Raw genomic sequence first — 14,796 nt, forward strand, 5'->3', positions numbered from 1 at the left:
CTCTGCCGCTAGATTCACAAGCGTTGCTAAGTAGCGCATCAAATACGTGACATTTCTGTAAATGAGTCACATGCTGTGGAGAAATGTTTGAGCATATTGGAGGGATTTCACCCTTCTGAAGATATGGAAGCTTTGACAGTGTTCCAGTGGACCTGGTGTCGTGTTTTTGGACCGTTTCTGCCTCAACGCCATGTTGGCTACGTTCTGACTAAAACAATGCAGCATGTGCGTGACATCATCACACATGCACAACGAAGGTGGAATCGATAAGCAGAATCATTAAGCAGGCAGGCAAACGATTCCATGGAATTGAGCCACTGGGAACCGATTCTCAAAAAGAACTGGTTCTCGATTCCCATCCCTAATCCCAGATTTATGCAAGAAGTGGTTGTACAAACACTTCAAGTGCAGATTTGTGCCTATGAATAAAGCTCATTCAGATGATCTATGGGTTACAGTTTGCAGAAATATCCAAAGGTGACATTTTATCCTGGTGAATAGGCAGTATTTTCCGGTTGTTGTGTGTGTTTGTTTGTCCTTAGCTTTGTTTTATCAGGTTTTTCTCATTGGCGGGACAGATTACAATGGTATCAGAGGCTTTGTCACAGCAGTACAAATAGAAAAAAGGCAAGAGCTTCTCTGTGAATGAATCATTGAAGGTGTAAATATGGGTCCGAGCCTTTACATCATAAAAGGACACTTGCCCCTCCTCGTAGTCCACATACACACCCACTCGTTTGGGTTTGGGGTTAAGAGCGAGCAGTAACGGCGGGGATGTCGACGCCCGGTAACCCTGACCTTTCTTCATGGCTAGAGCCCAATAGCCTTGGGTGGTGCTCACAGAGATCCGCCCCTTTCTGTTGACAGACGACTTAGCCACGCCCAGGTACCAGTCGTCCTTGTCCCCCACCTGGACCTCCCAGTAATGTCTCCCTGAGGTGAAGCCGTCACGGCCCACGACGATGACCACCGTGTCGAAGCGGTCGGGGTGGTCTGGGAGGTCCTGCCACGCCCCCAGGTGTCTCACTTGACGTCTGTCCTGGGAGAGCTGCAGCCAGGGGTTGGCCGTGTCCGGGTCCAGAACGATGTCCACTACACATACGACAAAACAATAATCAGCTGTTTATTTTAACCCATGAAGACCCAGTGCTACTTGTGTGGCAGTTCCCAAATGAATTTTCCTCTAAATTTAACATTTTTTAAGTGATTTATCAATATTTAGAAAATCTTTATCCTCTGTATTTTACATTTTCAGTGTAAATCATGTACTTTTCTGTATTTAATTCACTGATCATGTAGATCAGGGGTGTCAAACTCATTTTAGTTCAGGGGCCACATTCAGCCCAATTCGATCTCAAGCGGGTCAAACCATTAAAATTATAGTATAAAAAGCTATAAATAATGACAACTCCAAGTTTTTCTCTTCATGTTAGTACAATTAAAAAACATTAAAATATGAAAATGTTTGCATTTACTAACTATGTTTTCACAAAAAAGATGTGAATAACCAGAAAAAAAAAATAGAATTTCTTAATAAAAATAAGCTAAATTTTAACAATATTATGCCTCAACTTATCACTTGTACATGTGCATTACACACAATGTTACACAAACATAAGTTTGTTGAAATTTTTAAGTTTGGAATGTGTAACTAAAATAAGAATGTCTACAGTATTATCTGTCAACTTATTAACACAACTTACAAATCTGATCTACAAACCCACAAAATGTTTAGTAACAGACAGAATATTGTTAAAATTGTACTTAATTTTCAGGTTGTTCACATTTTATTGTAAGGGTTATTAGACTATTATTTTACTTTAGATCACACTGGGCTAAAACCAGTTCAACACCCTTGACTGTTCATATCTTCAGTGTAGTTTTTGCACTCCATAAAATCATGCCGCGGGCCGAATTGGAACCTTTGGAGGGCTGGTTTTGGCCCACGGGCCGCATGTTTGACACCTGTGATGTAGATGTTCATTAAAGATCAGATTAAAGTTGAGGATTATTATATCAGAAACAGAAAAAAACTGAAGAAAATTTAGTATTTCAGCAAAGATATCACTTGTCACTTTTTCATTGGATATATACGCAAAACTTTACCGATATTTACTAAATGTCAAAAAAACAGAAGTGCCTAATGTCGGTTTTTCCATCAAATCACAAATGCGATGATTTGTTTATTTATTATCGTGAGATGACACGAGAAGTCATTCCATAAACATGGCAACAAATGGATCAATTATTTTTTAGATATAGTTACGATGGAGAGGTCAGTGGCCCGGATGCATGCAGCCAGTCCAAAAGCCCTTAGTATGTGGGATGCTGTTTATATTACGGTTAAAGAAAGAGTGCAACGTAATTGTCTATGACTATCCTGATCACTTATCTGTTAATATCTATAAATTATATTCTCTTTCATCTATATACGTGTATTTGTTGCTATTGGTGGTTTTCGTATTTTGAGATCCAGGTTGGGTTGGTATGGGGGTTCTGGGGGGTGGGGTTTATACTTTGTGTGTCACAAAATCTTATATCACAAAATGTGAAATTCTTTCTTTTTTTGGATTGCACTTCTGGAGATGAACAATGAAAAATTGAAAAATTGATAAAAAAAAACAACATGGTGACAAATGTAAATATCCTGTTCATTTACAGATATATTCATATTCATATTATTATTATATATTACTCCTCTATGGTGTACTAAATTAAAAAATGATTGGGTTTCCTGGTGTGTCCACACATACATGTTTCTTTTAAAATTCTTCTTTGCTTGTTACAGTGTCAACAGTCGTTTTTATTTTTTATTTTTTTTATTTTTTTATTCACGTGACTCTAATTGCAGAAAAAGGTCTTTCCATTGCAGTTTTGCGTGATATACCATTTGCGAAACACCTGAAAAATCATCTCTTGCCAAAAACTTAATTGAAAAGCGAGGGTTTGGTGAAATTGTTGTTTTTCCTTTAGGTAAATTTTTATATGTAAGTTATATTCCCGAAATTTGAGGGTCAGTGGAAAAGTGACTAATAACTGAATGTAAAAACAATTGACTCCATCCACTGTCATTGATCCAACTGATCCATTTTACACCAGTTATTTCTATGTATTAATAAGATTAGTGGATCAACAGGTATTAAACAGTTTAGATCAGTAGATGTGTTTGGCCGTTTGGGTCTTTATGGCTTAAATAGACACAATTGAAAAAGACAAAATCCAAAAAAAAATAAAACCATTACCTGAATATTTCGCAATCTTTTTGATCTCTGTGAAGATGAAAAAAAAAATCCACCATAAATATATGATTAAAAAGAAATCATTTAAGATTAATCAGGAAGAAAACAAGATGTAAAGAATTAGAAGAAGTCCTACCGCTGTCAGCCAGTTTGTCGATGGTTTCGTTTAACGTCGCCTCCAGGTTAGACACAGATCTCCTGATCATGCCGACACATGTATCAGTGGGTACACGAGTGTCCGACCAGTCTTTGACATATGGAGGAGTGTTCAGAGCAGGGAAACTCTACACAGAGACAAAACAAAAATTAAATATGGACAGTCATTCTTTTTCTGAACCATTTAATTCTCTGAACCGTCGATGGGAAGGCCAGTGTGATGACCCATGTGGTCTTGGTGGATAATGTATTTATGTTTGGTTTGTACTTTCATAACATTAGCCCACTCGCACAGTTTAACTATTAGCAACAAAATCTCTTCTCCTTTAAATGTGCAGTCATGACACAAAACAGTGACTCATTCTGAAACCACCTTAAAACTGACCTCAGAATTATGTATTGCATGAAAGTAGGTTCTCTCTACATGTGTCACTCATTTGAAAGATGTTTATTCTGCCTTTCTCGTTTGCATTTCCAATAATCGCACATCTTTCAGTGAGACGTGCAGTGACCTGTCAATCAACTGGGGTGGCATTGGCGCCTGAGGTGTCCAATCAGGTTCCAGAGGTGGTCAGCGCTAATTACCTCCGCCAAGGAGGTTAGGTTTTTGCCGGCGTTGGTTTGTTTGTCTGTCTGTCTGTGTGCAAGATATACTCAGTGCCAATGAAAACACAATACTTGAATGTGTTTTATTGTTCCTGAGCTGCATCAATATGTTTCAGTTTCACCTGTATAAGATAATCCCAGACAATTTCTGAACAACCTGAGATGGGTTGAGCTATTGTCACGCTTGAATGAACTTGTCTGCATTCATAAGACTTGCTTTTCTCATTTCTCAGCAATGAGAGAAAGCTCAACTTATGGAATTGTGGTCAGTTAAGGAGTGCTCATGTTCTGTATATAAAGGCAAGCTGAAAAGCACCAAAATCATTTGCAATAACTCAGCGATGCCTAGACTGACACGTGACCACAGATGCCATGCTATGGGGCTCCTGGAGGCCGGAATCTGTGCTCGGCAGGTGGCGCGCCGTTTTGGATGCAATGTGTCCACCATAGTCAGGATGCAACAGAGGCATGAAGAAACTGCAGACAGACCTGGACCTGGACGAGAACATGTGACCACGCCACAGCAGGATCGCTACATTGAGCTGCAGCACCTCCGGGACCGCTTTGTGACTTTTGGTTTTGGGGGTCCTTGAGTTTCTTTCTTTATCCTTATTTTTTGTCAACAAATTTGGATGTGATTTTTTATTTTTACTGTATAGAAATGCCCTATGATTAATTCCAAAGAGCTTATGGAATAAAAATCCTCATCGATTTAAAAAAAATACAAGAATCTTCAAGTGTTGCGTTTTCATTGGCACTGAGTATAACTCAAAAAGTTATGGACGGATTTGGATGAAAATTTCAGGAAATATTGATACTGGCACAAGGAACAAATAACTAAATTTTGGTGGTGATCGGAGGGGAATGATCTGCCTTGGCAGAGGTTTGCGCTCTCCGAGTGCTTCTACTTAGCAATATTTTCCTGTGCATGACCCACCCTACTCTGCCTCTGATTGGCTCATCAGTCCTCATACTTAAAGTTAACCAATCTAATCAGTGAACGTACCAAGTACCAGCCAATTAGAGACAGAGTAGGGTGAGTCATGGCTTCACCATCCTCGGAGAAAAAATTAGCAATTTGGCTCAGATACTACTGAATGATGCACATCGGAGGGATTTAGAAGTGGGTATACACATTCATCATTCATTCATTCATCTTCTGAACCCACTTTATCCTCACTAGGGTCACGGGGGTCGCTTGGAGCCTATCCCAGCTACATAGGGGCGAAGGCGGGGTACACCCTGGACAAGTCGCCATTTCATCTCAGGGCTGAACATATAGAGACAAACAATCACGCTCACATTCACACCTATGGGCAATTTAGATTAACCAATTAACCTATCAGTGCATGTCTTTGGATTATTTCTCTCCTCTGAGTGATGAATAAATTGCTGCCTTGTTGTTAACTGTAACTTTTGTCTTGGCCTCACATTCTTGGGGAAGGGATGAGTGGGGCACTTCTAAATATGTTATGTTCCCCAAAGTCAGGGGTGTCAAACTCAGGTCATCGAAGGCCAGCATCCTGCATGTTTTAGATATTTAAACCTGGAAGCCATTACATAGTTATCAGGCTTCTGCAGATCATGATTGTGAGCTGATCATTAATTGAACCAGGTGTGATGGAAGAGGGAAATATCGAAAACATGCAGGATACCAGCCCTTGAAGACCGGAGCATCCAGATCCTGCATGTTTTAGATGTTTCCCTCTTTCAGCACACCTGACGGGTTGCTATCAGGCTTTCAGGCAATTTTTGCACTTGGCAAAAACATCCCAGGGGCCAGACTGGACCTTGTGGCGGGCCACATATTTGACACCCCTGCTTTAAATCATGTATATTCTGATATTTATTTTAATATATTTAATTCAGATGTTTGTGAAAACTCAGGTTATTATATCAAAACAGAAAAAACTGATGTGTTTCCATGTTCACTACAGAGCCTCTGAATGTCCAAATGGGTCATATCTGATGACCATGAAAAGACAACAAACTGTAATTTACACTAATTATTCACATGTATTGACACGATAAATGGATCAACATGTATTAAACAGTTTAGGTCAGCAGACGCCTTTGGTCGCCAGTGGAGGTTTGGATCTGTATGGGTTAATAACAGGATCCTCATTCACAAAGCATTTGAGCAGAGATACAAACTCAGTATTTAGTTCTTGGAGTCATAAGGAGTTACTGTCACCTTTAAGAAGTGGATGTGGTCGGCCCGAGCCACGTTTTCCAGGTCAGTGTTCCTCTTCTTCAGCTCAGCAATCTCCTGCTCCAGTTCGGCGATGAGGCCATCAGCTCTGGTCTCTGTCTGTCTCTGCTTTTCCTCTACGGCCAAAACCAGTTGGGCCTGGGTCCGCTGGATGGAGCGCACCAGCTCAGAGAACACCTGCATGCTCTCCTCGATCTCCTTCTGAGCACTAGCCTGAAATAGAATAAGACAATGACTGGTAGACCCCTGTGATGAACTACTGTAGCCAGGATAGGCTCCAGCACCCACCGAGACCCTCTACAGCACAGGTGTCAAACATGCGGCCCGGGGGCCAAATCCGGCCCGCCAAAGGTTCCATTCCGGCCCTGCGAGATGAAAGCGCAAAAATGAACCTGAACAGTCCAGGTTGTCAAAATTATTTTGGTTCAGGTTCCACATACAGACCAATGTGATCTACAGTAAAAATAACAGCACAATAACCCATAAATAATGACATCTGCAATTTTTCTTTGGGAAAAATTATGTGGAAAAAACTGAAGTGAAATAAATAACATTACACTGTGAAAATATTTACATTTACAAAACTATTCTTTCACAATAAAATGCAAATAAATCCATAAATAAAAACAAAGATGAAAAACCCGAAATGTGCAATTTTAACAATATTCTGCCTGTTTTGACCCATGGGCTGTATGTTTGACACCTCTAATCTAGAAGACTAAGCGGTTCAGAAAAAGAAAGAATGACTTTTAGAGGTTTTTTATACTCTTGACACTGAAATCTTAAAATTTATATTTGACATGGATCTGTATTCTTATCCAACTAAACAAACATTTGCAAAAACTAAACAGGCTACGTATAAAAAATGGCTTATGCAAAGTTATAAAAGAAAACGCCTCTGTGAACCAAAGGTGGGTGGTTTGGGTACACAGCCTAAGCCTTTTGATAACAGGGAAAACTTTGTCGAAAACATGACAAATAGGAAAATCTAGACTAAAAATGTGACGGTTTTTTTTGTGATCCTTACTTTGTTGAGCTCCACAGAGTGTTTGATCTCCTCCACCTTCTTCACCCTGTCTTGGATCATCTGCTGAACGTCTATTTCTGTCCTCTTCAGCAGCGCCTGGACAGCAGGATTTCACATAAACAAAAAGCACAACTTCATAATATTAAATATAAGAGTACTTTACATTACATTTACAGGAACAGGCTGGTTATTGTGTTCTTACACGGTAAAAAAACCCCCTGTAATTTCACAGAATTTTCACTGTTTATTTTACAGATTTTTCCTGTATTTTTAAGGTACAGAAAAATATCAGTGAAATTCCAAAAATAGACTGTGATTTTACACGTCAAAATGTAAAATAACATGAAAAAACTGTAACTGTGAATAACCCTAAAATTTCCATTTTTTAAAAGATTTTTTCAATCAGAAATACATTTGCAAATGTATCGTAGTTTCACAAATATTTATTTTCTATTTATGAGATTAAACTGTTAATTTAAAGTTTAATACTGTAAAAAAAAAAAAAAATAATAATAATAAAACAAGATAAAATTACTGACAATTAACCGTTAAAGAAGTATTTGTTCTGTAAGTTTAACATGACTTGTTTGTTAATTGACAAATATCTTGTGTAAATACGGGAGGTTTCACACCAAAAATGTTGAATAAATGTATTTTGTGAACGTATAACATGTATAAGCACTGATAAACTGTCCAAATACCATTTTTATCAGTGCATTGTACAACTGAGTCTCATTGAAAATTATTTATATATATATATTTATAGGTAATTTGATTGTTTTAATACATGAAAATATTCTTTATTAAACATTGAAAAGTAAAAAAAAAAACCAAAACAAAATCTCACGTAAAGTTAGGGCAAAAAACTACATTTTAATTATGGAAAATTACCGTATTTTTATGAGATGGTTATTTTCCGTTATTTTACAGTATTTTTTCGGCACACCTGCTGCCGGAATAATACTGTTTTTTTTACTTTTTTTTTTTTCTTACAGTGCATGATGATTTACAAGTGATGAAAAGTTCCCTCATGCTGTTGTTTTGGCAGGTTACATCTACACAGACTCCCCTCTGATGTTTTTTTTTCTTTTTTAATATTGATTTATTTCGAATATGGATATGATACAAGCGTCCTGATTACTACTATTTGACTTCTTTGCACAACATGATACACGCAAAAAGAAAAAGAAAAAAAAGTCTAATTCGAAAAGGAGTGAGAAGAAGCATAGCTTATTAGCTCTCACCCCTTTGTCTAAACCAACAACATGTACATATATACATACATACTTACATACATATACACCCATATACGTACACATATATCCATCTATACACACACACACACACACACACACACATATATATGTATATATACACACACACATACATACATACATACATACATACATACATACATACACATATATGCACACACACAAATACACACACACATATATATACACACACATACATATACATACATACATGCACCCATGCATACATATACACATCTACATATATCATATACACATACACCTACATATACATACATACACATATATGCATATATGCACATACACATACACATACCCATGCACATACACTTACATATACATGTACAAATTCATATATACACTGTTACATACACACACATATACATTCGCATAGGCTTCTCTGCCTTTAATCCCTATGCCATATCAATGAGTAAAGGAAAATAGTCAGTAATGATAATTATCAATTATAACTGCTAAACAAAATATTTTTGTACATTTTTTTAAACTGGTTCATATTTGGACTTTGCTTGAGCTCCTCACTTAGATTGTTCCATAGCTTAACACCAGAAATTGATAAACAAAAACTTTTTAAGGTTATTGTCCTGCTTTTGATTTTGAAGTTATGTTCCCCTCTTAATTGATAACCTCCCTCCCGATTTCTAAAAAATTTTTTGATATTTTTGGGTAATTGTCTGTTTTTTGCCTTGTACATGATTATTGCTGTTTGGTAAGATACGACGTCCATGAGTTTCAGTAGTCTTGATTGCCTAAAAAGTGGATTTGTATGTTCCAAGTACTGAGCCTTGTGAACAGTCCTCATTGCTCTTTTCTGCAGGATTGTAATTGATTGATATTTGATGTTGTGACATCCACCTTACCTTTTTGTCGGTCCATTCTCTCTCCACTGGGACAGTGTAATGCGCCCTGTGGTCCGTCTCAGTGCAGAGGACACATACGCAGGTCTGGTCCTTCTTGCAGAACAGTTCCAGGAGCCTTTCGTGCTTTGGACACATCCTGTCTTCCATGTTTGCCACCGGCTCCATCAGCTTGTGTTTGGTGAACCTGGCAGTGTGAGATTTCAGATGCTCCTCGCAGTAGGAGGTCAGACACACCAGGCATGATTTGACGGCTTTTGGCCTACCTTCCCCGAGGCAAACATCACATAGGACCTCCTCCCATGACGGAGGAGGAGTAGGTGGTGATGGGGAAGAAGGTGGAGCTGAGGTTGGAGGAGTAGGTAAAGAAGACATTAGGGGTGAAGGTGGAGGTGATGTCTTTGGCACTGGTGGTGGACGCCGAGGTGGGATTTGGGGTGATGCCGTGGACATGGGTGAGGGTGGAGGGGACGTCTGAGGTGCAGAGGCTGGGGGGATGAGTGGAGGTAGGTCCTCTGGTGGTTGTGGTGGATTCTCTTTCTTTCTCTTCTCCTCTTGCTTCTGCTTCAGCTCCGCCAGAAGCTGCTCCTTCTTATCCTCCTCCAAAAGCCTCTCCTCATCCTCCTTTTTCCTTCTGTCCATTGTCCACTTCTTCTCCTTTCCCACTTTTTCTTCCTCTTCGTCCTCCTCGCTCACCCTTCCTTCCACACCTTTGACCCGAATCTCCTTGAACTGTTCGGCGATTTCTCTCAGCACCGTGTTGATGCTAATATCTGGCCTTTTGTTGAAGGACTTCTTGCACATAGGACACTGGTTCAAAGGACTGGTTTTCCAGTATCCCAGAATGCAACTCTGGCAAAAGTTGTGTCCGCAAGGGATGGAAACGGGGTTGGTGAAGACGTCAAGACAGATGGAGCAGTGCACCTGCTCTTCAGAAAGGTTCCCAGTCGTGGCCATTCCTACACGGCGGAGAGGCAGGGTCATTTTCAGCGCAAGTAACCAGCCTTTGAGCGGGGCATCAAACCTGCTGTGATATTGAGGTTGCTATAGGGTTAGATGGCAAAATTAATTTTGTCATTTTCATGCAATTCTATTAAACCAGTGGTTCCCAACCTTTTTTGGCTCGTGACCCCATTTTGACATCACAAATTTCTGGTGACCCCAGACATTCAAAACAGAGACTTTTTTTTTTTTTTTTTTTTTTTTTTTGTTGCCAAAATTAATTTGTTTTTGGTCATGTAATAGTTTGCTATACTATGTTGCAAATAAATGTTAATTTTAGACAACATTTAGTCTATATAATGTATATTATTATAGACGGAGGCAGAAAAGCCAGGTGTAGATTACTGCACAAAGTGAGAATTTTATTTTTCTTGGTCAGGATATGTATAGTGAGTCCAGCTTGAATTTACAAGGCTGACAATTAATACTGAACAAACTAGAAGCACTCAGAGAGTGCAGACCTCCGCCAAGGCAGATCAGTGCCCCAGATTTGGATGAAAATTTCAGGAAATGTTGATACTGGCACAAGGATGGCCAAAATACAAAACCTCCTATCTGAAAAAAATCCCTTTTTTTCAGGAAACAAAAAAAAGGGGATCCTGGAGGATTCTGTTGGGTTTCTGCAAATTGGCTTAGAGTCTGGTTTTGACCAACTCTAAATGTAAAGTGTCATGAGATAACTTTTGTTATGATTTGGCACTATATAAATAAAATTTGATTGATTGATTGATGGTTTAATTTTATGATAGTATGGTCTTTGTTGCTGTTGTCAGGCGACCTTCATGTCATAAGACAGAGTGGGATTACCTTGCAGATAGACTGAAAATGTGGAGTCATCCTTGTTCTCACCATTTAATGTGAAAACTCAAAATCTAAAAATTTGCAGATAGGAGGTTTTGTTTTTTGGCCATCGAAATTATTACATTTTGGTGGTGATCGGGGGTGGGGGGGGCACTGGGGCCCACTGATCTGCCTTGGCGGAGGTCTGCGCTGTCTTTTCTAGAAAAGCACTCGTAGAGCGCAGACCTCCGCCAAGGCAGATCAGTGGGCCCCAGTGGAACCCCACCCCCGATCACCACCAAAATTTAATCATTTCTTCCTTGTGCCAGTATCAACATTTCCTGAAATTTTCATCCAAATCTGTCCATAACTTTTTGAGTTATCTTGCACACAGACAGACAAACAGACAAACCAACGCCGACAAAAACCTAACCTCCTTGGCGGAGGAAACAAGAACTCAAACTATGAATTATGAAAGAGCTGCAGCATCTGAAACTGACCACAATGAACACTTGACAGATAAACAGAACCACAGTGCTTCAGTTTCAGACTCAGTTTGTCATGTCTGTTATGGATTGGGATTGTTTCTGTCAACTCACCATAGATTTTTATTAGTAAGTTTTTTTCTTTATTTTTATCAATTACTAGAAATTTCAGGCGACCCCATTTGAATTCCAGATGACCCCATGTGAGGTCCCGACCCCAAGGTTGAAAAACACTGTATTAAGCAAAGCATGACAGGACTCATTTACAACTTCATTATCAAGATACAATTTTTCTGAATGTCAGCTGTGTCAATCCACGGGCGTAAAGTTCATAAATGAGCCCCTGTGGGGGTTTGGGAGGTGTTGTAAAGTTATATTTATTGTCATTAGCATGATGGCAACTTATCAACATTTTGTTAATTGCTAACACATGAACTTGGTCCTTATTTTCTCTGTTTAGCGCAACAGATGTTTTCTCTATATCGTTCTATTTTTGAAACATTTTTCACACATTTTTTCAACCAGCCAACATAGATCTCATAGGAAAAGTATGTTAAAAGAACTGTATTTTACAAAAAGAAAAACACTATTCACATAGAAAAATAGAAGTTTCTTTTTCTCAAATGCACGTGTGTGGAACTCATTTGCCGAACTTGTCAACCATCACAAAAAGACATTTTTACAACTGTGAGTTAGATACATGTATGAGAATACAAGTAGAACCTTTCCTTTCCTTTCCTTTCCTTTCCTTTCCTTTCCTTTCCTTTCCTTTCCTTTCCTTTCCTTTCCTTTCTTTTCCTTTCCTTTCCTTTCCTTTCCTTTCTTTTTGCTTTCTGTTGCTTTTGTTTGCTTTCTTTTGCTTTCTTTTCACTTTCTTTTGCTTTCTTTTCTTTTCCTTTCTTTTCCTTTTCTTTTGCTTTCTTTTGCTTTTTTTTCCTTTCCTTTCTTTTGCTTTCTTTTCCTTTGCTTTCGCTTTCTTTTTCCTTTCCTTCCTTTCCTTTCCTTTCCTTTCCTTTCCTTTCCTTTCCTTTCCTTTCCTTTCCTTTCCTTTCCTTTCCTTTCCTTTCCTTTCCTTCCTTTTCGCTTTCTTGTCCTTTCCTTTCCTTTCCTTTCCTTTCTAGTCAGTGCTCTAACAATATAAATTCTCAACAAATTATGTGGAAATTTTGTATAGTGTAAATTAAGAAGTAAAAAAAAACACAATTTTTTCCCATTTAACTTAAAATAAATGACAAAGGCATCGTAAGAAGCTACAGGCCTGTGCAAAAATACTGTAAAAGGTGTAAAATATTCCTTTTTTTTTATGTACTGTGTAATTTTTGATTGAAAAACCATAACAATCTGAGTACAAGTCATGTTATTTGGTGGAAATATTTTCCTTTAGTATGTGAAATTTTAGGTCTGTGCATGACTTGTTGTGTAAAGTGTATCTTCTGAAGAGACAAATGTGTTCCAGCAAATGACAAAACATGTAAACATAACCACCATTACCATTTAACCTTGAATTTACTTCCTATTCTATTAGAAATACACATTGCCCTCTAGTGGACACATTCTGAAATAGTCACTGCTGGCTCTAAAACACATTAAACATTTGTGCTAAACTAAACTAAAAATAAAATATCTAAATATATGCATGTTTATTCATTACCTTGCATACTGAGAGCATGTCTGTGGACCTGTAGCTGCGTGAGGGGCCTAAACTAGGTATTCATACCAGATTAGCATATTTCCAAAAATACCAGACTACACAGTGAGAAGACTTGCGGTTCTCCACTGCTGTAAACAAGAATGTGGTTTACTTTGAAATGTGAGCAAAATATTCCTCAAAAAACAACCAAAGATCTAAGGCTTTCTCCTAAACTCACAGAAACAAACAAACAAAAAAAAAACTTTACATCTTTACATTTACAACAAAAAGAGTCCAGAAACTGAACAACACCCCCCTAAGAGACATACCGGTGCACAGAAAAGCAGATGTGATGGAATAGAAATTAAAATGCAGGTGAGACGGTGGAGACATTAAAGCGAAATATGGGGACACTCACCAGAGAGCAGCTGCCTCCAGACTCCTCAGTACACTGACACATGAGACCGACTGTGACCACTGCCACATCTAAACCCCTCCAACACACACACACACACACACACACACACACACACACACACACACACACACACACCAACCCTCAAACCCAAAATATACCCCCCTCCCTCTCTTTTCTCTTACCCCAGATACAAATTTATACCCCTCTGCCACGACCCTCTGAGCTGCACGAGGAATGGCTTTAAGTCTAAAGAGGAGGTGAAGAACAGAACACAATCACCAGCCTGAGAACACTGTACAGTAAACAGTACTAATTACATGAAGAGAGTCTATAATGGATTTGTTTAGTTTTTCCACACTGTAAAAAACCAGCAATATTCTGGCAGCACAAGTGCCGAAAAAATATTGTAAAATAACAGAAAATAACCATCTCATAAAAATACAGTAATTTTCCATAATTACTGTATTTAATTCCATAATTCCACCCTTTCATGCACGAATTATGAGAACCTTAATCACATTTTTTTCCTGAGTGTTTTTATTCCTCTTTAGGCATGAAAAAAACAATGCGATTGAACATTTTCTTCTGAAAAATAAATAAAAAAATTAAATAAATAAAATAAAAATAATTAAAAAAAAAAAAAAATAATAATAATAATGAAAAAAAATTCCTATGAGCGTATTTTTCATGATTTGCAAAAATCTCCACTCAGCTGGACACCACACGTTTAATTTTTGATGCACAGAAACATGTATTTACTGATAAACTGTGTGAAAACTGGGGAGGGCTTGCGATTTTGGGGGTTTATGCTCAGGAGAGATCTACATAATGTTATCAATTCATGCCAGAAAAGATATGTAGTGTCTTAAAACTTTAATAAAGATATGTGTAAAAAAAAAACAAAAAAAACAAAAAAAACAAAAAAACAAAAAAAAAAAAAGAAAAGAACAACTAAATCCATGAATATATAAGAGAACAGCTGTAGAATAGCTGTCCACTGGGGTGACCACTATGCATGAAAGGGTTAAAAAAAGTTGTACAATCCACTGATAAAAACTGTATTTGGCCAGTTTATCAGTGCTTATACATGTT

At 38.1% G+C, this 14,796-nt stretch overlaps 1 protein-coding gene across 2 annotated transcripts; it reads right to left on the minus strand.

Annotated features, from left to right (window-relative positions):
- Positions 1-398: 398 nt before the first annotated feature.
- Positions 399-13,723, minus strand: LOC115438556 (E3 ubiquitin-protein ligase TRIM39). Of its 2 annotated transcripts, XM_030162245.1 has the most exons (7): positions 13,705-13,723; positions 9,393-10,348; positions 7,241-7,336; positions 6,196-6,426; positions 3,376-3,523; positions 3,243-3,269; positions 399-1,092 (listed from the first exon to the last, which is right to left on the minus strand). In XM_030162245.1, the coding sequence occupies exons 2-7, from the start codon at positions 10,344-10,346 to the stop codon at positions 539-541; spliced, it is 2,010 nt and encodes a 669-aa protein (XP_030018105.1). In that variant the 5' UTR covers positions 10,347-10,348; positions 13,705-13,723; the 3' UTR covers positions 399-538. The 2 variants fall into 2 exon arrangements, with proteins under 2 accessions (XP_030018105.1, XP_030018104.1); XM_030162244.1 differs by lacking the exon at positions 13,705-13,723 and having other exon boundaries at positions 9,393-10,394.
- Positions 13,724-14,796: the final 1,073 nt, after the last annotated feature.

This window comes from Sphaeramia orbicularis, chromosome 18 (genome assembly GCF_902148855.1).
Source record: "Sphaeramia orbicularis chromosome 18, fSphaOr1.1, whole genome shotgun sequence".
Classification (NCBI taxonomy): domain Eukaryota; kingdom Metazoa; phylum Chordata; class Actinopteri; order Kurtiformes; family Apogonidae; genus Sphaeramia; species Sphaeramia orbicularis.

Bases quoted from the DNA above. Each gene is read 5' to 3' on its own strand.
- LOC115438556 (XM_030162244.1), bottom strand. From the start codon at position 10,373: ATGACCCTGCCTCTCCGCCGTGTAGGAATGGCCACGACTGGGAACCTT. The intron at 6,427-7,240 runs GTAAGGATCACA...ATTCTATTTCAG, and splicing joins ACTCTGTGGAGCTCAACAAA to GCTAGTGCTCAGAAGGAGAT. The intron at 1,093-3,242 runs GTAATGGTTTTA...TCGTATGTGTAG, and splicing joins AAAGATTGCGAAATATTCAG to TGGACATCGTTCTGGACCCG.